The following is a 24,003-nucleotide window of genomic DNA, read 5'->3' as shown; positions in this document are numbered from 1 at the left end:
TGTAACAAGGACTAGACTACTTTCTCCCAGAGATGGTCTTCCCTTCTCCTGCCACACCAGGCCTCTCTCTGGATGAGGTCCCAGGGCCTGGATGTCCTGTCACCAGGCACAATGCCCTCCCCAGGCCTCCAGGTGGCTCTCCTGTCCTGTTCCCGGTAACGGTTTGGGCTGTCGCAGCTTTCCGGGCTGCTGAGCTCAGGCCCCACCTCCTCTCACCAAGGCCAAGTCCACTGCCCATTATTTTTTCACTTCTCTTCCATTGCAGCCCCCCACCCTAAGGCTTTGGGGAAATGACAGTATTGGCAATGGACTGGGCTCAGAAACTCCTCCCTTCGACATTTTGTCATTGCATTTGAGTCTAAAACAGTCCCTCAGAGTCGAAGCTCAATAAATAGTTAGTGAAAGAATGCATGCATGAACATGGCCTAACTTTGGCACCTCCATTCTCTTCCTGCAGGTGAGCACTTCCCCAGGAGACAGACCCTGGGATGGGGGGTGCTGTCCCTCAGCTCCCCAGATGCCTCCAATGTGCCTCATCCCAGGGGAAACATGTCTGGTTGTTCCCATCCGTGAGGACCCCACCACCGAGCCTGTCTCTCTGCTCACAGCATTCACTCCGCCCCCTTTAGGTCTTACAGGACGGGAAGCTATTCTCCCTCTAAGGAGACTGCACAGCTCTGTTCCATTTTAATTTGACTTAAAATTTAGCTAAAGTCTAGAAGGACTCCTTGCGATGCCTTCAGGGCCCTTCCCATAGACCCAGGCAGGTTTTGGCTAGAAGAACCAAGTCCTTGGAGAGCAGTGTGGGTAGGGTGGGGGCTTCGGAGCCAGACGAAACTTGCCTGTGTGACTTTGGACAAGTGGAACAACCTTTCTGGGCTGCATCCTCCTTCTCCTTACAGCAGAGCCAATGCTGTTGTGAGAACTTCCGGCATAATTACACCTCCCTGGGGGCACCATGGGGTCACATAACCCTGGCTCAGCATCACTCCTCAATTAGGGAGGGGCTCTGACTCTGGGAGAGCTCTTTGCAGCCCTAGAGGAAATCCTATGTCCTGGAGAGGATTGGAAAGGGTGGGGATGGAGCAGGCATCACCCAGGCCAGGCCCTGTGGCCCACAGCTCAGGGACTACTGTCAGGCAAGTGAAAAGCAGAGGTATTGAGGCAGAAAGGAAACATTTTGGCCCAAAGGAGAAGAGAGGAAGGAATCAGAAAAGGTAGAGGAAATCTCCAGAACCCAACTGTAGTGTGGGGTGGGGAACCAGATTTTCTGCCCCACCCTCACTTTACCCAAGTAACCCAAAGAAGGCCTGGCATTAGGGTCAAGCTGGGGACATCCCCAGCTCAGTCTGATTCTAGTCGTATCCTCTTCACTCCTCGTGTTGCCTTGTAGTTGACCGGCTGAATGGACAAAGGAGCTGGTACCTTCCGTCAGCAGAACAAAGTCACAGGGAGAAGAGCACCCAGCTCAGGAAGTCTCACGTAGCCAGGTTGCAATTTAACACATGACACTGAGATACTTAAAATATTTAGCTCATTTATTTCTCTATAGTTTATCTTACTATTTTCACAAGACTCCACCCTGTTGGAAAATGTAAACTCACCAATTAAAGAAGCCCCAGTGGATCCGGGCCTTGTAGCCAGAACACAGCAGCGATGGCATATCCCACTTCTCCTTTCAGAAACCACTTCAGACAGAGCCACATGCAAAAAACAAGTCACGACCCTTCCCTCACACCATCCACAACAATCAACTAAACAATGGGTCATGGGCCAAAATATAAGAGTGAAAACTACCAAGTTTCTACAAGGAAATACAGGAGAAAATTCTCATGGTCTTAGTGTTGGGAAGGATTTCTTAAACAGGACACACACACACACAAAACTACAAAAGAAAAGAAATTTGACTTTCACCAAAATTTAAAACCCTTAATTTTCAAGACACTGAAGAAACTGAAAACGGATGGCACACACTAAAGAAAATATTTACAAATCACATATCTAACAAAGGACTTATATCTAGATATGTAAAGAATCCTTACACCTGAATAACACAAAGGACTTGGACAGACAATTAACCAAAGATGTATGTGTGGAAAACAAGCACATGTGCAGACACTCAGTGACATCAGTCATTAGTGAAATGCAAATTACAACCATGGGGGTACACCAGCCCCCCGCTAGGATGGCTAAAATGGAAATGACTGACCACACAAGGATGTGAAGCATCTAGAATTCCCACACTTTGTTCTCTTGTTGCTCTCTTGTGCTCATGGGCATATGTAGTAGACAGTCCCTTGAGAAAACAGTTTGGCAGTTTCTTAAAAAGTTCAAAGTACACCTACCATATCACCAGACATTCTGTTCCTAGGCATTTCCCTGATCAGTGGCTGCCTGGGGATGGGGTGAAGGTCAGGAAAAGCCAGAGGGAGAAATGACAAAGGAGTGTGCAGAAATTGGGATGATGAAGACGCTCATTAGCTTGATTGTGGTGATGATTTCATGGGTGTATCCATATGTCAAAACTTCCTAAATAGTATACATCAAATATGCACACCTTATTAGATGTCATTTATACCTTAAGAAAGCCGGGGGTGGGAGGGTTGGGGGGGGGGAGGGCAGGTTAAGAAAAAGAAATCACTCCAAAGCAACAAGGAGAAAAATCTCAATAAAGTCCCCAAAGCTGAAATAATGTAAAACAGTCTCTAATAACTGTGCAATCAAATTAAAACTTTACCGGCTGGCCCGGTGGCTCAGGTGGTTGGAACGCTCTGCTCCTAATGCCGAGATCACCGGTTTGATTCCCACATGGTCCAGTGAGCTGTGCCCTCTACAGCTAAGCTTGTGAACAACGGCTCTCCCTGAAGCTGGGCTGCCATGAGCAGCTGGAGGTTGGCGTGAGCTACCGTGGGCTGCTAAGTGCTGCCATAGGCTGCTGTGTGCTGCTGTAGGCTGCCATGGGCTACCATGTGCTGCCATGAGCAGCTGGTGGCCAGTGTGAGTGGCCAGCAGCCAGCACAAATGGCCAGCAGCCATTGTGAGCGGCCGGCAGCCAGCGAGAGCTGCCATGAGCTGCTGTGAGCAGCCAACCGACCACCGATAAGTGGCGACCAACTGCCTCAGCTAGGAGGAGCGCAAGGCTCATAATACCAGCATGGGCCAGGGAGTTGTGTCCTACACAACTAGACTGAGAAACAATGGCTTGAACCAGAGTGGTGGGGGTGGGGTGGGGAGGTGGAAGAAAGTGGGGGGAAAAAAAACCACAAAACTTTATGACAAAATCTAGAGGAAAAAAAGCTACCATCTTGGGTGAGGAAATTCTGCTAACTCATGAGTCAAAGAAGCAGCCAAAACGTGAAGAGCAGAACATGCAGAAATAATAATAATGAAAACACCACACATCATATTCCATGGGGTTCAGGTAAGATAGTCTTCAGAGGAAAATTCATAGTCTTAAAGACTTATATTTAAATAAACAAACGAAAGAAAAGGAGATCAATTACATGTCCAGAGTAGGAAGTTAGAAAAAGAACAAAATCAACCTAGAAAAGTAGAAGGAAAGAACACACATAAAAGCAAAGAGCAATGGATTAGGAAGCCCAGGCCCAGGCCTTTCCTCCTAGTGCCATGCAGGACCTCCCTCCACCCAGGCTCAGAGTAGGTGCAAGGCCCCTGCACTGCCCTCCCTATCCCCTCCTCCTCCCTACCCCTCTGGGCTCACCAGGCACCCCTCAGGGCTGCTCCACCCCTACACCACCTCAGCTCTCCCACCCTACCTAGGCACAGGGGGAGGGATGAGCACATACCTGGGGCAGGCATGGTGGGGGCGCGAGCTCACAGGGCTACAAGTGCAGGCCACCAGTCTCCAGAGGATCCTTTTTGTGCACTGGCTGAATGGACCACCTGGCGGAGGCTGGGATGGAGGGCAGACAGAGGCCACCCACACCCCTTCCCTACATTCTGGAGCAGTGTCCCAGCCCTCACTGCACATTAGGATACCATGGGAGCTGTAAGCAGGTCGGGGCCCAAGCCCTTCTCCCGACATGAGTACATGTCTGTCCACTTTGGTCACCTAGTTGCAAAAACCAGGAGACAGAAGAGGAAGGGGGGCATGGGAGCTGGTCTGGAGTTCAAACCCTAGCTCCACCTCTCGCCAGCTGTGTGACCTGTGTCCTCAAATATGAGACGTGTCCCTCCCAGAAGGTGGGTGGGGATCCTTGAATTATGATACATGTACCGATGCAGCTCTGGGAAGGCACTTAGGAGAGTGACAAAGGGGAGCTGTCGTCACTATCCCCCCTTAAGGTGCCTCTGATTTATACAAGCGGACTGGGCTCCAGGTCCACCTGCCACACCTGAAGACTCAGTTGTGAGCCAGAAGAGAGGCTGTAGCACCTGAGCCAGAGCGAGCGGAGGCCGGCCATGTAGACAGGGCCACCTTGGATCCACAGTTACAGCTTCCATGAGATCTGCTGGTTCCAGTGTAGAATGCCTGGCTCTTGGCTCAATGGGCTTTGTCCCAAAGTTGGAATTTCTATTTTGATTCCATGCGACATTTAATGAAATGAATTTCGGTCCCCACGCGCTGAGTTATGAAACCACAAATTCTGGATCCCCAACATGAATCACAACAGGCCCCTCTTGTTGCTTTGGGAGCTGCTCCACGTCTTTGAGGGGGATTCACTGAGCCCAAAGATTTGAGGGGACACACATAGCCCTGGGGGCCAGTGCCATGATGGCACCTTCACTGTCTGCCCCAGGGACCAGCACCCTGTGCCCTCGGCGCTTCCTTACTGGACAGTGACAGCTGCCTCTGTCCCCGGACTCCTGCCTCCGTTTCCCTCTCTCCATCCAGCGCTGTTCAAACTGCAGATCAAAAACATTCAGGGAGACAGGAAGTCAAGGGAGAAGGGTGCAAACAGCATTTGGAGAAAAACAAATGAAACAGAAGGACTGGAAAGCACCAGAATGCCTGTAAGTGACTGCTGCGTCATGACACTTTGGCTGGGTGCACACGAGGTCTCTGTAAAATGAAGGAAAGACTGAAAGAACACAGCTCTAACCCACCACCCTCCGACCTTTCTGAAATGCACAGCTGATCATGTCACTGCCCAGCTAAAAGTCAGTGAGGGTTTAGGAACAGAGTTCAGATCCCTCGTCCCAGCACTGAAAGTGCCTCAGCACCTGGCTCCTGTCCACTCTCAACCCCACCCTCCCTACTAGACAGTGGGGCAGTCCGGGCCGACCCAGCCTCCCTGGGCGCTCAGTTTACTGAGAGCACGACAGAGTGAGCAGTGCGTGGTGTCACTGGGCTGTTTCCTATGTGATCCCACTCCACTCGCTGACCTCCTCTAGGCTAAGATGACTTCCCAGATTCTATAGAAGCAAATATAAATATTTCTGGAAACCTTCCAGTCAGAAGGAAGCAGAAGCCCTACAATTTCTCAACAACTTGGCTATTAAAAATAGGAATTCCACCTACACACCAGAACAGCTTGTTAGGATCACTGACGGGCCAAAATCATAAGGTCACTTGCATGTTTGGGGCTGGGGAAGCTGCCAGGCTCAAAAGCTGAATGTTGCGAGAGGGCAGGCAGCTGTTTGCAGCTGGAACCATAGCTCCAAGTCCCCGGAAATCTCTAGAACCACAAGAATGCCAAATGGTACTCTGCCAACAGCTTCATAAAACTCCTTTCCCACCACATCAGGTGAACATCTGGACAAATACAGGTTCCAAAGAAAACTGAAAAAGAAATAAATTGTGCTTTAGGAAGTAGATGTGAGACCTTGTCCCTGAGCTTGCAAGGATCCAAGGAGATACCTTGGGTGCTGGCTGCTGTCTTTGTCCTCTCGAGACCTTGGAAGGGAGCACAGCCTGGCCCAGAGCTTGGGGACACTCGTGGAAGGAAGAGCCTTGTACCCTGAGGATTCTGCCTTCGGTGCAGGTTCCAGACCCCGAAGGCCAGACACTCCGGGTTAGGGGACCCGGCAGGCCCTGTGAGTGAGCAGCAATGGCAGGACAGACATAACATTCAGTTAGCCATCTGTAGCCACTCGCAGGTTAGCCAGGACAGGACGGGGAGAGAAGGAGAGAGGGACAAGCGCGGGGCGAGGCAGTGAGCCCCATTTACCAACGACCCCTAAGAGGCCAGGGCCTCCACAATCACTGTCTCACTTAATCCCCAGCAGCGTGACCTCCCTGCTACTGTGTCAGAGACAGCAGCTTCCCCCGGTCATTCATTCAATGAACTCTTACTGAGAGGATCCAGAGTGCCATGTCTATGACAGATGCTGGCTGAACATACGTGGGGACAGCAGACCCCGTGCCTGACCTCAGGGGACTCACAACTGGGGCGGCGGTGTTAGAAAAGTGACAGACCTCAGAGCAGGTACTGTTGGAGGCCATGGGAACAAAAGGGACCCCTAATACAGCCTTGCTAGGTCTGGGGAGGTGCCTAAGGAATGTGACCTCGGGGTTGAGACCTGAGAGAGCAGAAGTGGGACAGGTGGTAACCCAGGTGAGATGGCCCTGATCTCCACTAGAGTGGGGCTGCTTTAGAGCGCAGTCTAGGAGCGGATCAACTGGACATGCTGAGCAGCGGAGGAAAACAGCGGGAGGCTCCCCCTCCTGGCCACACGAGGAATAGCATCTGACCTAGCAACCGGAACTAGAGGTGCCATTCACTGAGCGTGGAAAAAGCAGACGACGAGCATATTTGGGGTGCAGTTTGGGGCACTGTCTGTGGGACACCCAAGTCGAAATGTCTAGTTGAATGTTAGGTCTGGAACTCAAAACCTGCACTGAGGAGAGAGAGTTGTAATTCCACAGACAGGTGTGAAGAGGCTCTAGGAAAAAATCCTGCAAGAGCAGAGACAGGAAGGTGGGTAGGCAAAAGGGATTGAGAAGGAGCAATCGGTGTGAAACGAGGTGGATTTGGGATCAGGGACTCAGTGAGAACCAAAACGCGGCCACTGGCCACCAGGGGGCGGCAAGACGGATAGAAAGTTTCAGCGTGACTGGAACCGGGCAGCCCCAGCTTAGACACCAGTTCCTCTTACTGGCTGTGACCTTGGGCAAGTCACTTACCCTGTGGGTGCCTCTAGCCCCTTTTCTGTAAAAGACTATTGTGAGGAGTGAATGAGTAAGCATATAAAAAGGGCTTAGGGTAGTGCATGGTGAAAAGAAAGCACCGTGGGGACACGGTGGCAGTGGCAAAGTCAAGGAGGAAGCCAGATAGCTATGACTGAGGCGTGAGGAGGCTGGAGAAGGTGGCAGTCACTACAGACTCCTCCTTCAAGAGGGCTGGGCGGAGCCGGAGAGAGGCGGGCTGACTCGAGGGATCGAGGGATCGGATGTCAGCTGCCAAGGATGCAACCCAGGAGGAAGGATAAAGAACGAAACCGAAACCCGAGAGCTGGGGTCTGGGAAACCTCCGAGGGGCCCAACCCCTTCGCCCCACACACCTGCACCCCACCTGGTATTCAGGCAGTGCTGGCTGACAGGTAATGATTTCTGATCCTAGCCCCACCCTCCTCCCTCCCTCCTCTCCCCTACCCTCCCTCCCCCAAATAAAACCACTCAGGTGCATCCTGAGTTGCTTCACAGGAAGGTGGACTCTCAGACCCAAACCACCTGGGGTCCACGGCGTGGGGGAGGGGCGTGATTACAACCCAGGTTCCCTCATGCCCACTTGCTGAAGGAAGGCCTAGGTGGGCCACCCAGCTAGGAAACACCAGTGGGGATTCAGACTTCCCCATCATCAGCGTTCCCACCCTCTGAGCTCCTGATTCAGTAGGTCTGGAGTGGGGCCTGAGAATTGCCATTTCTAGCAAATACCGAGAAAATGTCAATGCTTCTGGTCCAGATCCCCTGGAAGACCTACTGGGTCCATTACCCTTTGGGAGATCCATTCAGCCACTGCCAAGCCCGGAAACTAGAGGGGTTTTCCCGGAGGCCCCCCCCCAGCCCAGCCCCCCCCACCAGCAGAGGGGCCTCCCTGGCCCTTTCCTGGCCCCTTGGAGGGCAAGTGTGCGGCTGCCTGAAAGGCGCTCTGCTCTCCTCTGCTAGCCATGTGTTCGTTCTGTCCCCCACTCCCTCCCCCAGTTCCCTTCTCCCCTCAGAGTCCTCCCCTGACCAACCATGTGAAAGAGCACAAACCCTTCCTGTCCCTGCCACTTTCGTTTCCTCCAGCACTGTCTCCGCCCGACTTACCACACAAGTTGGCTGGTTTTCTGTCTTACGCTCTCCGCTCTCCACGAGGGCCTGGGCTTCACCCGCTTTGTGCTTCTTTCTCCCCAACACCTGAGCAGAGGGGAAGCAGAGTAGGGCTCTCAGTAAACACTTGTGGAATGATGGCCTCCCAGCCGCACACCTCACCCCTCCTCTGACTGCTGTGTATCCCTTGCCTGTGCTCAGTCTCTGGCCCTGGAACAGCACCCCTCCGCTTCCCTCGCCTCTGCACACCCCTCTTTCCTTTCCAGCGAGAACAGATAGAGGGGTCACCCCCTGCTCCCAACTCCCTCCCTCCCTGGAGCTAATCACCCTCCATGTGACCTTTGAACATATGACCCTTAACCACATGCTCTCAATTCCAACCAGGCCTCAGATCCCAGGCTCCCTCCATTCAGTCACAAGTATTTATCGTCTATCCACCATGTGCCCTGGCCTCTGTTGGCAGTGACCAGGGATGTGGAAGGAGATGGGTCCTGCCCACAAGGGGATGACAGTGTCCCTAGAGAGGCCACATTAATACAACGAACAGCATCCTAGTATAGCCTAAGATGGGTGTCACTGAGCATGGCATGGTGGCACTAACTCTCTGAAGTTTCAAGCGGGACGCAGTGGGGGTGGGAGGGACTGAGGGCCCAACACCCCCAGATGAAGTCCCAGCTCTGCCACCTGCAGACCTAACCCCTCTGAGCCCTTGAGCGCAGCCTGTACACAGACAGTGAAGGAACTTAATTGGGTCCATTGGGCTCCAAAGCCCAAGATTCTCTATACTGAAAAGGGTTTCAGAACTGCACCCCTGGCCAACCCTCTTGGCTGGAGGTGACTGGTTCCCAGTTCCCAGTGACATGCTGAGCCTTGGAAGCAACCTCCAGAGGCAACTGCAGAGGCCAGGGCGCATGCATGAATCACCAGATGCCCTGCATGGTGTAGCCCCCATTCCCCGGCCGTGCCTCCAGGGCCGGTTCCCTCTGCCTTGGGCTCCTGCAGGGGCCGTCTGCCTGGGGAGGCCGCAACTGCTCATCAGTATTTGTTACAAGAAAATCAAACAGACAATGACAGAACAGAAAGAAACATTCCCTCCCACCACCCTGAGACGCCATTTCCATTTCTCCATTTGTGACACCTCCCATCTTTATCCATATTGTCATGTCATTATGACCAAAGTGATGTCACTGGTCATGGAATTGGAAAGGCATGCTCAGTGACACAGTAACAGTTATTTCTCCATACGGATAGAACAGAGGTATAGCTTTAAGAGCACAGGTATTAGTAGTATGTAGTAGAATAGACTTTTGTGTATTTATATTTGTCTTGACCAGTAAAGACACACAGAATCTTACGTTCTGCTGTTTCCATTTATCATTGTTCTGTCAGCAGCTCGCCCCGTTGCTACATAAGCTTCCTACTGATCATATATCATGACTGGTTAGTGCTCCATGGTATAGATATCTGTGATTTAACCATTCCCCTTCCGCTTAACATTTGGGCAATTTCCAGCTCCAACTCTAATTGGAGACAGAAGGCTGAGGCCCCTGTTCACGATTTCAGAACGAATGGGATGATTCAGCCACTCAGCATTCGCCAAGAACCTCCCACTGCAAGGGACACAGAGAAAGCAAGTCACAGTACCCTGCACACACTCCACACACAGTCCCAACCGCGAACCCCACTGACAGCCAGTGACCACCCTCACTACCTGGTTCAAGACCCTCCTTGGCTCTCCATTACTGCCAGATCAAGTAGAACCGCCTTCGGACAGAACTCTGGGTCGTGCCCACCCTCCCTTCACAACTCCCTTCACAAGCTCTCCCACCTGTGACTCCTACCAACCTGCCATCACCCCCCGCCCCCCCACTCAGGGTGCCCTCTCCTGCCTTAGGCATTTGCAAACCGATGTTACCCCTTCTTCCCCTGTATCTGGCCAACCCTTACTCATGTTCAAGGTGCCACTGGGCATCCCTTGGTCTGTGAAACTTTTGCGGACTCCCCAAGGCCTGGCATCCTCCTTAGTGCCCCCCGTAATTCACGCTGACCTGTCTCAGCGCTTAGCACCCCTCCAAACGCTGGTAAATGTTTAACAGCTCTCTGAGGAGGGGACCCTGAATTGTAGCATGTACCCATCTCCATGGTGTAAATACTCCCACCAAAGCCAATTCTGAGCTACCTAAGTGACTTCACTGGTCATGGAATTGGAAAGACTTGCTCAGTAACACTCTGTTACAGTTATTTCCTCCACACGGATAGAACAGATGTAAATAGCTTCAGGAGCATAGATAATAGTAAAATAGACTTTTGAGTATTTATTGTATTTGTCTTTAATATTAATTTAATTGGAAGCTTATGTAATTTAATTTTTAATAATGGCTGTATTTAACTACTAGCTCGGTGAGATGGAGTAAATTGAATCCTCCCAAAATTCATACGCTGAAGTCCCAACCCCCAATACCTCAGCATGTGACTGTTTTTGCAGAGAGGGTCTTTAAAGAGAGAATTAAGGTGAAATGAGGTCACGTGAGGGAGCCCTAAACCAATCTGACTAGTGTCCTTTCCTGAGGAGATCGGGACACAGACACACAGAGGGATGACCATGTGAGGAGGACACAGGGAGAAGACGGCCATCTACAAGCGAAGGAGAAACTTCAGGAGAAAGCAACCCTGTCAACACCTTGACCTTGGACTTCCAGCCTCCGGAACTGTGAGTAAATACATTTCTGTCGTTTAAGCCCCCCAGCCTGTGGTAGTTGGTTCTGGTTGCCCTGGCAAGCTAAGACTCACAAAATGCCTGAAAACTTCATGATCTGCTCGAGTACTTGCTGGCTCCAGCCCTCCATTCCTGACCACCTGCCACTTGTCCATTTTCTGACTTCACCGTGGACCATTCAAGAGGACGCTCAGACTTCACTTTTAGGTCATCAAACGCTTTTTGGAAAGGGTCGGATATAAAATAGTGTAGCACTAGGTAAAAAATGGCCTGTTACAATGATTCAACAGTGCCATTGTAGCACCAAAGCAACCATGGACAAAACATAAGCAAGTGATGTGGCTGTGTGCCAAGAACACTATGGGTGCTATGAAAAAAAGAAAAACAGGCCCAAAACACTCACTTGTGGTAAGCCCCACTTAATACCATGTTTCCCCGAAAATAAGACCTAGCCGGACAATCGGCTCTAATGCGTCTTTTGGAGTAAAAATGAATATAAGACCCGGTCTTGTTTTACTATAAGACCGGGTCTTATATAATAAATTAATATAATATATATAATACCAGGTCTTAGCTTCATTTGTGCTCCAAAAAACCCATTAGAGCTGATTGTCCAGGTAGGTCTTATTTGCGGGGAAACAGTAAGTAGCCTGGCGGCAGTTTCAGCCTATCCCAGGAGTGGAATTTTAAATCAGTCTGGAATTTCCTGGTTGGCACTAGGGAGGTAACCTGCCTGATAAGATCCACTGCCTTCCCCTAAGGGCAGGTGTCCTTTCCTGAAATAATCCACTCTTGTAACTCCCTTGTCCCACCCTCTTCCTGCCCATAAAAACCTTCCACTTTGTACAGCCCCTGGGAGCTCCTTTCTACTTGCTGTAATAGATAGGGTGTTGCTCAATTCATGAATCATTGAATAAAGCCAATTAGATCTGCAGATTGACTCAGCTGAACTTTTTTCAACAGCACTGAAATGTGGATTTCATATAATTTCCATGTGTCACGAAATATTATTATTCTTCTGCTATATTTTAAAACACGCAGCTTGGAGTCTGTACAAAAACAGGCAGGGGACCAGATCTGACCCCTGGCTTCTCTTCCGCCGAGCCCCCAGCTCAGAGGGAGGGCTGAGTTAATGTGTGACGATGGGAAGTGAAGGAATTGAAGGTCTATCAGCCACCTCACAGGCTGTCAGCAGGCATAGTCCCCCCCTTCCAGGCAATGTCAGGAATCTTTCATGCAAAATGTTTTTGTAATATGCCAAGAAAAAAAGCTGAATATGTAAATCAAATGTCTGCGAGGCAGAGCCATCCCTTTTGTTAGCTCTAGCATTCCAAATGCTCTTTTAGAAATAAAATCCAGTGCCCTTTCCATTAAAAACTTCTATTTATTGTCTCAAAAGTGCCAATCAGTTCTGTGCGCCGGGGCTGGAGGGTGGAGGGGACACAAGGAGGGGGACTAATGGGTCTAGGGTCTCCCTGGGGAGTGAGAACGCTCTAAAGCTGAGATGCCCTAAAGCTGAGATGCCGTGACTACCACTCCATCCTAAAACCCTTGAGTTGTGCATTACAAATGGGTGACTTGGATGGTATGTGAATTATCTCAATAAAGCTGTTTAAAAGATACACCAGGCGCTAGTCACCTAATCCTCACCAAGACATTTCTAAAGCCAGTCTTTTGGCCACTGTCCACGCCCTGACAGAAACGCAGCTCAGGAACTGGGATTCTGATTAGGATTAGCCCACTGGGAGGCTGGAAGAGCCCCAGGCACCTATGCGGTGCCTTCCAGAGGAAGTCCCTTCTCAGCTTGGGCTTGGTGAGAAGGGACAAGTCCTGGGGAGCCTGCAGGGGCCCAGGGGGCACCTCAGAGGCAGCTATCGCTCTAGGCACTTTCTAAACAACTGGATCCCCCAGTATTCCACCAAGGTCAGTTACCGCTCCCCACCGGCCTTCCTAGTGCAGTGTGTGGCTCATCACAGGCTGGTGACAGGGGCAATGCAGAGCATACCCTCCCCACCATGCTGGGCATACAGGAAACCAGGACAAGGGAAGTGAGGACACAATCCCCTGGACACTGCTCGCTGAGCAGCAGCAGCTCCAGCAGTGGTTTCCTTGGGACCAGGGTAGAGACCTGGGGTGCCTGTTCTCTCACAATGGGGGGTATGTGATAAAGGGGCAAGGGTATGGCCATGGCCAGCACTCAGTTCTAGTCCTGCTGCTGTTTATGTGAGGTCCTCAGCAAGGCACATGACTTCCCGCCTCTTGGTCACATCTGTACAATGGGGCTAATTATCTCTGCCCCAGGGTGATTGTGTATCAGAGGAACACAGGGCTGTGCATTCCCTTCAAGTTGAACTCTGTTGCATGTGGTAGGAAAGTCAACCTGATTCTATTAGGAATTTATAAGCCTACTTAAGTGTAAGCTCAGGTATGGGATTCAGGCATGGCTGGATCCAGGAAACGAAGCCATGAGGGCCCCATTTCTTTGTAGATCAGCTCTCCTTTTCCCATATGTGGACCCCTCAAGGCAGGCCTGCCTTCCTTCATAGCTGCAAGGTGGCTGGGGCAGCCCCCCTGTTCCCTAAACTCCAAGACCAAGGGGAAAAATAGCTCCCCACCCCCCAAACCCAGGACAAGTCCTAAGCCTGCCTCTGGCGGGCAGGAACCAGGTCCTCGTCGCATGGAGTCTGGAATCCCAGTGGTTGTGACCAGGGGACTTCTGATAGTGCACAACAGGGGTCCGTTGGTGGCTTCTGGGGGCAGAGCAAGCCTTTCTAAGGCCCTGCCCACCACTCATGAAGTGGATTCCATCTTGCCAGCGACAGCAGCCTCTCCAAGTCTGTCCTGCCGCCCAATCAGAGGGGTGCAGTGAACTGGGCCTTGAGTCAGGCAGCCTCAGGCTCATCCTTTAAACTCAGGTCAGGTTGGGCCCTACCCAGGCAAGGCTCAGCCCACCCCAAACTAGTCAGCTTGTGCCTAGAACCAGTCTCCCTCAAGTCTCTCCACCCATCACGAGCCTCAACCTCAAGTTACTGTGACCAAATCATGTAACTTGCACGGCTCACATCATAAACAGCTTAGATCACACCTGCCCAGACCATGGTGGCCCCAGAACTTTGCACTGGTGGTCCTGCCTGGACATGGGATGGAACATCGTCTTGTCTGGGTTCCTTAGACTTTACAAGGTCAATTCCAGAAAGTTACGTCACCATCTCCTCTGTCTATCCCTTCTCTCCATGACTAAAAAACTTCCTTTAGAAATAACGTGTACTCCCATCCTATCTTCATCTCTTCTGTTTTCTCATCTTTCAGGCAATTCCTTCAGATAGATCTCTTCAGGTCACTTATTTCTCACTATGTCTAACCTTACCTAAGCAGGTTCCTTTAAAGCTAGAGCTTTAATCGAGTAATTGTGTTGTAGTCCAAGAAATCCTAGCTGGTTCTTTTTCACAACCTTTTGTAAGTACTGTTCTTTGGGTTTTGATTCACTTTTTTCCCTTTGATCGCATATTACCTTTCATCTTATTAGACGGAAGTTCTTGGGATTTTTACACCCAATTTTTCTTCCTACCATCACGTTTTGTGATTTATGACCGAGCTCCACCCGTGGGAATCAGACAGCTGAGTTGGGGTTATGCATCTTCCATGGGTTCCTACCCCACAAATCTGTGAGGTTCAGGCCTAGAATTTGGGGTTTTGAGTGCAAAAAGAGGAACCCCACGCTGGTGGGATTATTCCTTGGCACCCATTTCATTGGGTGTTGGGGGCCAGTCCCCGCTTTATGCGGAGGTTTCAGTTCCAATTCTTCCCCTAGTGCAGGTCAATCCCTCCCTCCAAACCCAAGGGGGTTTGGGGTCCCTCACACTCCGGTTTTTCTAAGGGACTCACCCCCCCCCCCCAGGGTTGTTCTAAGCTCAGGCTTCCAGGGTCCCTGCCGGTTCCAGCACCTGGGAACTCCCCTTTCTTGAGAAGTCATTACCCATTTAACTTTTCTTATTTGTCACTGGTAGGTGTTTGAAGCAGGAGGGGTTTTAGACTACCTCAGTCTGTCATCGTGCAGGAGCCACTCCAGGCTTTACGGCCACGCCATGAAGTTATTGAACCTTATACACAGCAATGGATTCAACCATTCTTGACATAAAACATTCTGATGTAAAGAATCCCTTCCCAGAATGACAAGGAGACACCACTGACCATGTTCCTCCTTTAATGCCCAGAGTACACCGGGAGGTAGACCCCTGTACGGGGGTGGGGTGGGGTCCTATCAGTGTTCTCTGGTCTAAAAGGGCCAAGCTGTGCAATCCTGTTGCCTGTAAGGCATGCAGCTACTCATTGATAAGGCTGGAACTATCTTGCTCTGCAGAGTTAAGTTAAACCATTAGCAGTCTCCAGACCCACACTGGCAGGGCTATTGATCCTTGATAACATAGAATCAACTCCAGGGCCGGATGGCTTTAACAAACACTCATTGAGTTCCAGCTGCAATACCAGTCAAGAATGTGATGAAATGTGCCTCTGCAGTGGCCAGGCTCAGTGCATCTGGAACACAAATCAGCAAGCACCTCCAGTTAAAACTGAGCAGGGCTGCCCTTTCCAAAAGTGGGATCCAGGCACTGGTATTTTTTAAAGCCCGTGGGCAATTATAAGGCATGCCAAGAGTTGAAAACCGCTGGTTTGCACTATATAAGGAGCCCTTCCCGTCCAGATCTCAACTATCTGAAAGGAACTAAGGTGAATTGTTGAAACTGCCGACTCCCAGATTTCACCCCAAGATTGACTCAGTAGGGCTGAGATGCGGCCCTTGAGTCTCTGCATCTACCAGGTTCCTGAGGCAACTCACTCCGTGGTCTGACAACACTTATTCGGATGCATGGAGGTGTGTTCTAGAAACAGTGTGGGTAGTGGGCATAGGCGGACGACAAAAGGGAACATGACGGTGGGCTGCCCACAGGGAGACTGTTGTAATAGTTGATGATCCTTAGAGCAGGGCTGCCCTGAACGTCCACAGTGGTGTCACCAACCTGACATTACCCATCAAATGACATTCACTGAGCACCTTTGGGGTGCAAAGGCAAAGCTCTCCACTGGGTTCCTCCAGGATACAGCTTTTTACCCATTATCCACCTCAAACGCTTGGCTCAAATTCATTTCCTCCTTCAGGAGCCACTCATGGAGGGCCCGGTGCTTGGAGGCTGTGCCAGGATGGGGAGATGGACAAAACCCGTGCCTCGAGTGAGCATTCTTCGTCACGGGAGAAAACTGGCAGGAACCCTGCTGCAGGGAGGCAGGAGGCTAGTCCCCAGTCCACCAGGGGAAACCACGGCGCCCCCTCCCTGGCTCTCCTCGACACCCCCATCCCCTGAGAAGTTTCATTTTAATCATTCAACACTTGTGCAGTATTCAATTTTAAGACTCAGAAATGCTTCAGACAAAACTCGGTTTCCCTTTAAGCAGACCAGGAAACTGAATCCTAGCTGGAAGTGAATTCCTACATGACACAGCAAATGGGACGCAGAATCCTAAACCCACCTCCAACCTCCACCTGTACCTGAACAGCACAAGGCAGTTTTTATTCATGTTTGTTGTACCAGTGCAAGGACCACAGAATCAGGATTAACTTCTGTTAACAATAACTAACAAGATAGAAAAGGGTCGCATATTAGTTTTTAAATGGATCATTTACACAATCAATGAAGAAAACTGACAATAGAACAGGTCAGTGGTCAGCCAACACACAACCTGTGTTAACAAATGTGGCCAAAGGATTGATATGTGTATCTATTAGTTTATACTTGCTTCTGAAATGTCTGAATGGCACATGTATTAGAAGCTCATGCAAAATTACTTTCCTAAATCACCAGGTGGCCCTCAGAGTTAGTTAGGTATTAGCACCAGAAGTAACTGCATTGAACAATATATACTTAGTTACAATCTGAAAGATAAGACTGGGTAATTATTTCAAAGTATAAACTATAGATATAATCTAAAAAGACAAAGCAAAAAAATATTTTCCACCTTAAAACACAGCTAGTAAACATAAATGGACTAAGTCCATAGTACCTGTTTACACACAAATTGAATTCAGAACAATTTTCAGAGAGCCCATTCCAGTCCTGGTTTTACCACGTAAGCAGGAGCAAAATCTCAGCTGGATCATTTTGTTCAAGGATGATTTGAAAGCCAATTGCCATTACTATCTTAGATCCCAGCCATGAATCTCTCATACTAACTTGCATTTGGGCAGAATACACTTTGAGAAATAAAATGAAACTAACGCTCACACACCCAGATTACCAATTGTCAGCCCAGATCACCTTCAATTCCTAATGATTTAAGATAAGAGCTCCTTCCCCTTTATCTCTTATCCCATGAAACTCAACCTGGGTTACAGAATACACAATACAACCCATCTACGTGGCACCAAATGGCTAATACTTAGGTACGCACAGGATTGAATTTATAAAGTTGATGAAAAGGCATTTCATTAAAGAAAACAAAGAATATAAATTAACATGCCTAGATTACACAGGCTTATCTTACTTTGGTCACCTGAACAATTTTGAGTTGGCTCCAATTAGTGGTCAGTAGAATACAGGGTGTCATCAAAAAATATGGTGAATGTTTAAATAAAAAAAAATTTATTACAGTAAAAGACACATTGCCATTATAAATCTCCCTCAAAATATGCCCCCTCGCTTCGAACACACTTATCCCATCGGTCTTGCCACTTTCTGCAGCAGTTCTGGAAGTCCTCTTTCGTGTCTTTACTTCATCTTCCATCATGACAATACTCCATGTCACACACTGCTTCAGGTACAGCAATTTCTGTCAAATAAAAACATTACGGTGTATCCGCATCCACCGTATTCACCGTATCTGGCCCGTGCGACTTCTGGCTCTTCCTCAAAGTCAAAATGACCATGAAAGGAAAACATTTTCTATTGACCCAGGGCATTGAGGCAGCCAAAACAGTGCAACTAAAGACACTCACAAGGGTGACCGGTTAGCTTGGTTATAACACAAGGGTGACCGGTTAGTTGGTTAAAACCTGGTGCTGATAACACCAAGGTTGCCGGTTCGATACCCGCATGGGCCACTGTGAGTGAGCTGCGCCCTGCTTAAAAAAAGAATTAAGAAAAAGATAAAGACACTCACAAAAGGACTTTCGGAACCGCTTTAGAAAGTGGCAAGAACAATGGGATAAATGTATTCTGAGCAAAGGGGATTATTTTGAGGGAGATTAATGGCAATGTGTCTTTTACTGTAATTTTTTCATTTTTATCCAAACATTCACTGTATTTTTTTAATCATACCTCGTATTTTACGTTTGGTGTATTAAACCAAATTAGCTTGAATTGGGCCTTTACATTGATAATACAAACTATGTTTATTTGTGTGTAAAGTGCCAGTTTTCTATACAATAAACTTTAAAATCTGCTTTGAAGCTGTGAGGCTGACACCTTCTAATGACCTTGTGGTAGTCACTGAACTGTTTAACCCTGCTAATCAGAAGCACCTGAGGCCCCACACTGAGGCCAAGACCTGTTCAGAGCCATGGTCACGCCGTGGATGGTCACGCCGTGGATAGCCAGCCAGCCTGCTTGCAAAAGTCAAACACTGAGCAGGTCTTTCATAAGCGTAGTTTTTGTACACACCTTCATTCTAGGTGAGACTAGCATTAGTAACAAATAGTATTAATATAGAGGTAGCTAGTTTTAAGTTGCTATGAATATTAACAAACATATGGATAACTCAGCATATGGCCGGGTGGTACACTAAGCAAACTAATTGTTTTTTTTTTGATGAGAAGGGAAAGAAAAATAAAAAAGAAGCACACCTTCAGTTCATTTAGAAGTCAGCATCCAAGGTAAAAGAATTCTCTGTCGGACTTGACATCACTCCCATTCTCTGATACTCGCCTACTCTCTTTTCAAAGAAGTTAGTCTTCCCTTCCAGTGAAATATTCTCCATGAAGTCAAACGGGTTTTCTACTCTGAAAATCTGAAATAGTTCACAGCAAAACATAAATACAAAACACCAGTTTTTAAAAGAACCACAGGGCTATGAACAATACTTTACCTTGTTAAAACCCAGCTCCAGCATAAGTCTGTCTGCCACGAATTCAATGTACTGCTTCATTAAAGTGCAATTCATCCCAATGAGCTTCACCGGCAATGCCTCTGTGAGGAACTCCTAGGGACCAAAACACAGCTTCTCAGTAAAATGGAAGCACGAAAGTGTCTTCTTCTGGCAAGCACGAGACTGTACACGTCACCCACCTGTTCTATCCTAACAGCATTGACAATTATTTCTTTGACTCTCTGCTCCGAAGGTTTGTGTAGCAAGTGTTTGAACATCAGGCAGGCAAAGTCGCAGTGTAAACCCTGGAAGAAAAGGTTTAAGATCACTGTAAAACCAGACTTCCATCATTAATATGGACTAGGGAATGGCTTTATCTTTTTCTGCATTCTCCTTATACATCCTGCTTGGCTGTACTAAAAGCACTTAAACTGTTGAGAGGACTGCCAGCTTAACTGCTCCCTACTCTGCTTATGTCCCACGACAAGGGCTCAGCCACACCCAAGGCTCTCAATGCTGCCACCTAGATGCTGACAGCAGGCTAGGTGTGGTCCTCACTGCTCTGTGATGTGGCAGAGAGAGGAGGCAGTACTTCCGCTCAAAGCATCCTTTTGCAGCAGGAAAGGCAAAACTCTGACTAGGCTACTTTTTAGAATTACAACTGAATGCGCAGGAAATCGTTAATTCAATTTCAAGTGAATCAAGTCTGCAATTCTTAGTGCATTGAACCCCAAGTAATGCCGATGTGGCCTAAACTAGAATCCCGGGGCACCTTCTCCTCCTGTCTGCAGCTTAATCCAAGTGCATTCAAAGACATACGATGGATCAGAATGGGTTCTCATTTCATCGAGATGCTTATCAACTGACTTCCAAATACAGTAGAATCACACAAGATACTAGGAAAAATAACACATCCCTTTAAAAATCCCATCATTCATAGAGAAATACCTATATATAAATATACTGTAATATACTAAGAATGAGTAAAATAATTTCAGTATATTATTTAAAGTATTTCATTCCCCGCCAAGTATATGGTTGAATTCACATGTAAAATGTGAATATAGGCAACCTGATACTGGGAGTTCCCATCAATGAACACGAGAACCTGCCTAAAAGTTGGTGATTGGGGTCCAGATTAGCCTAGTACTTGAACTAGACTCACCTCATCTCTGCTAATAAGTTCATTGGAAAATGTGAGGCCAGGCATCAGTCCTCGTTTCTTGAGCCAGAATATTGATGCAAAAGAACCAGAAAAGAAGATTCCTTCTACTGCGGCAAAAGCTACAACACGTTCTCCTATTTAAGAGGTAACACCAAAATATTTCTAGTGAGTAACTGTTCGGATTCATAGAAAGGGCCAAGAAACCAATGGCATTTAGAAAATGAAGCTTAGGTATAAGGAGGGCCACAGGTAGCCTTACCATAGGTAGCCTCTTTGTCCCCAATCCAACGCAAGGCCCAATCTGCCTTCTTCTTTACACAAGACATCGTCTCAATGGCATTGAAGAGAAACTCCCTGGGAAGCACACAGAGCGTCAGCAATTCCAGCAAAGACCGTCTGTCACAGGCTTCTGGAGCAGAACACTGGGACCAAGGCCAAATTGGGGCTCAAACTGAAATGTGTTTTTTTCTACTGGTTTGCTTTTTCCTTCACTAACCTCTTTAAAATGTCAACATTGATTTGACTTATGTTAATACAAATTTAGGTGTTTGTTAATTTGTGTTGAGCCCCAAGACTAAAAACACTAAAACTCTTAATCCATTACACGAAGAGCCTTTATTGGCTTAATTATTTCAAGTCCAGGTCACGACAAAGTTCACAGGCCCTATCTTCCTTAAATTTGAAGAACCATAAAATGTTAATCGCTAAGACTATTTAAGCTATGCTGACCATTTTTACCCTAAACAGACAGCATTTCTCCTACCAAGTCTGTATCAACGGTCCCCAAATGCCATATGTATATAATAAAATTATTAAATGGAAAATTTCAAAAATAAACTATTCATAAGTTTTAAATTACAATCCTGAGTAGCTGATGAAATCTTGTGCTGTCCCTCTTGGAACGTGAATCATCCCTTTGTCCAGTGTATCCATGCTATATGTGCCACCTGTCACCCATTAGTCACTTAGCTGTCTGTTATCAGAAAGAGACCACATTCGTAACTTTTATTATAGTATATTGTTACAACTATTCTGTTTATTATTAGTTATTGTTGTCAATATCTCCCTGTGCCTAATTTATAAATTTAACTATCATAGGTATGTATATATAGCAAAAAACCTAGTATGTACAGAATTTGGTACTATTCAGTTTAAGGCATCCATAGGGTCTTGGAATGTATTTCCGGCAGATAAGGGAGGACTACTATATTATGCAATTCCTCACTTACACTTCTAGGTCTTATTTTCTGTACCGTGTTTCCCCGAAAATAAGACCGGGTTTTATGTTAATTTTTGCTCCATTAGGGCTTATTTTCAGGGGATGTTTTATTTTTTTTCAATGTACAACAATCTACATTTATTCAAATACAGACATCATCTTCTTCTGGAACATCGTCATAACATACTAAATGCTTCCGTCTGCTGAGATCTTAACTGGGGCTTATTTTCGGGGTAGGTCTTATTTTCGGGGAAACACGGTATTACTAGCTCTTTAAGAAGCAAGCTACATTCTACTTTATATCCTTTACCCTGCCCAACCCTACATTGTAAATTAGGGTCTGCCACGAGTAAAAACTGTCAGACTAAGGTTTTAGTTCATCATACAGAGCCTACGGGATGTTTTCCCAAAAGAAGACGTTAGATTGAATGACCAACAGTAAGTATACTGCCACCTCTAAAAATGGAGTAACCTCGTCATAACTTTGTTTTTAGTGATTGGCTAAAAGTGAACTTAGGTTTCTTCCTCAAAACAGACACGATCATGGGTGCTAGCTAGGAATTTTTGATTTAGTCATTTGAGTCATTTTTCTATCCCGGTCAGAATCCAAAAACTTGAAATAAACAATTAGTGAGTCCTAAACATGTTGGCATACCACTCAAATACTCACCTTTCTTTGGAATCTTTAATGTAAGTATCAATGAGGAGACTATACATCTCAGAATGTATGTTTTCCATGGCAATTTGGAAGCCATAGAAACAGCGGGCTTCTGTAATCTGAACTTCTTGGCTAAACCGCTCCACCTAGTGGCAAACACATCAAAGTTCAGCGCAATTTGGGTTACTGGACATTGGTTGCATCATTCTCCTTTTTCGGTACCATTTTAAGGTGTGTTTCTCTATATAACTCATTATTCTGTGGTAAAGGTGGGCATTTCCTGTCATGTGCTCAATGTACAGCTCAGGAAATAGATAACCCCTATTTTTTAAGGTTTCTGCGAACCCTTGGTTATTGATTCATTCTTTCCTGATTCATTGTGAGAAGGATCCACTCAGCATAAGCGGCATATGCGACCAAATTATTAACACAGCAAAGGCACAAAAAGGACAGCAAACGTGATCCCCCCAGGAGTAAACCTATTACCGCTAAACGTTGTCTTTGAGCTTCTCCAGTCAGGGGAAAAAATCACCGTAAGGAAGAAATAACTGTGAACTATATTATAAATCAGGAAATGCCACATAAAAATTACCTTCTCGATACATTCAGAATGGAAAAACTTAATAGACGAGGAAAGAGAATTAGTTCTCCCTTAAATCTTGACGTGAATGAAAACGGACTTTTTTGGGACCACTCACCAGGTTTTCATTTACTATGCCATCACTCGCTGCAAAGAAAGCCAGGATGTGCGATATAAAATATCTCTCGTCGGGCTTCAGGGCTTCCCAATGCTGGATGTCCTTGGAAAGATCCACCTGAAGTGCACAAGGTCACAAGGGATTCAGGCTTGCAGGACCTCCTACGTAATTCTGAACCTTTAAGTCTGCGGGGCCCACTTGGTTCCCAGATCCCTCCGAGTTCCCTCGGCCACTGAGGACATCTAACAGCCTCGTGGGCAACCATCCCCACGAGGAACAACAGGACAGTCAAGTAGATTTCAAACCAGTTATAACCGCGACTGCAGGGGGTCTTCCTCCCGTTAGGGGCGACGCCTGAACTTTCTAAGTCTCCTGGTTCCTGAATCTGATTACCTCCTCAGCTGTCCAAAAGGAAGCCTCCGCTTTCTTATACATCTGCCAAATATCATGGTATTCGATAGGAAAGACGACAAAGCGGCGGGGGTTTTCTCTCAGCAGAGGTTCATCCTGCCCGCCGAGGGCAGACACCTTAGTTTTCTGTTGGGGGGGGAAAGTAATGAAAATGCGAAGTATCCATCGAACCACATGAAATTGCCATTTTTCCCATCCAGCTACATTCAATGGTCGGAAACTTCCTGCGGTTCCCTGTCTTACGTGTCAGCTATTACACACGAATCCATCCCCGCGGAAATTTGAATGACCGATACCGAGAGAACGGGCGGGAACCGAGCACGGGGCCGGAAGCGGTAGGATTTACGAGTAAGTAGAAAGACAAAGAGAACCGTGGCGCCAGAGAGAGAGCCGGGGAGGACCGCTGTCGCCCCCAGGCGCCGCTGGCCACGCCCCCTGCGCTGTCTCCGCCCTCGGGTCTCAGGCTCACCGGCTCCACGGACTCCGCCGCCTCCTGGAAGATCCTCCGGGCCACCTTGCTGGCCAGCACGCGGGTGCCGTTGAGAGCGGGTGGCTGCGGGGAGACATGAGGGGAGACATGCGGTGAGAGGCGTGCCCAAGTCCCACAGGTCCCCGCCACCCCGACCCGGCCCGAAAGTGCTCACCGTGTTCTCCTTATCCGCTAGGCTGAGCCCCTTCAGGGGCGAGAGCTTCAGCGACGGCTGCTGGTTCCCAATGGTAGCGAGCGGGACGCGGACACAGTGCATGGCTGAGGCGGCGGCGAGTAGTTCACACAGGTGAGGCTGTACTTAGTCGGGGGAGTCGCCTGCAAGGTCCCGCGCAGCTATTTAAAGCGGCGCCTTAGC

The 24,003-nt window shown here is 48.1% G+C and overlaps 1 protein-coding gene and 1 long non-coding RNA gene across 5 annotated transcripts; one reads left to right on the top strand and one right to left on the bottom strand.

Annotated features, from left to right (window-relative positions):
• Positions 1–1,517: 1,517 nt before the first annotated feature.
• On the bottom strand, positions 1,518–24,003 carry RRM2 (ribonucleotide reductase regulatory subunit M2). Of its 4 annotated transcripts, none has more exons than XR_002138822.2 (12): positions 23,803–23,986; positions 23,628–23,711; positions 23,141–23,284; positions 22,748–22,864; positions 22,062–22,195; positions 20,432–20,526; positions 20,173–20,306; positions 19,208–19,312; positions 19,008–19,121; positions 18,766–18,929; positions 8,213–8,302; positions 1,518–5,995 (listed from the first exon to the last, which is right to left on the bottom strand). XR_002138822.2 is itself a non-coding variant. In XM_019748491.2 (11 exons), exons 1-10 carry the CDS (start codon positions 23,902–23,904, stop codon positions 18,777–18,779), a joined length of 1,182 nt encoding a protein of 393 aa, XP_019604050.1. In that variant the 5' UTR covers positions 23,905–23,986; the 3' UTR covers positions 15,119–15,467; positions 18,766–18,776. The 4 variants fall into 4 exon arrangements, 2 of the variants coding, with proteins under 2 accessions (XP_019604050.1, XP_019603806.1); XR_012496247.1 differs by having other exon boundaries at positions 1,518–4,866; XM_019748491.2 differs by lacking the exons at positions 1,518–5,995; positions 8,213–8,302 and adding an exon at positions 15,119–15,467.
• Positions 6,916–16,416, top strand: LOC141571500 (uncharacterized). Its single transcript, XR_012496248.1, has 3 exons — positions 6,916–7,503; positions 10,788–10,925; positions 16,089–16,416. It is a non-coding gene; the product is annotated as an uncharacterized LOC141571500 (long non-coding RNA).

Source organism: Rhinolophus sinicus, linkage group LG05 (assembly GCF_036562045.2).
Source record: "Rhinolophus sinicus isolate RSC01 linkage group LG05, ASM3656204v1, whole genome shotgun sequence".
Lineage (NCBI taxonomy): Eukaryota > Metazoa > Chordata > Mammalia > Chiroptera > Rhinolophidae > Rhinolophus > Rhinolophus sinicus.
This window is presented reverse-complemented; position numbering and strand designations above follow the sequence as displayed.

What these genes read in the sequence shown, in the direction of transcription:
- RRM2 (XM_019748247.2), bottom strand. Translation starts at nt 23,904, where the DNA reads ATGCACTGTGTCCGCGTCCCGCTCGCTACCATTGGGAACCAGCAGCCG. An exon ending in AACTTATTAGCAGAGATGAG is followed by an intron (nt 19,313 to 20,172) that starts GTGAGTCTAGTT and finishes CTTTTCTTCCAG; the next exon opens with GGTTTACACTGCGACTTTGC. An exon ending in TGGAGCTGGGTTTTAACAAG is followed by an intron (nt 18,930 to 19,007) that starts GTAAAGTATTGT and finishes GAACTATTTCAG; the next exon opens with ATTTTCAGAGTAGAAAACCC.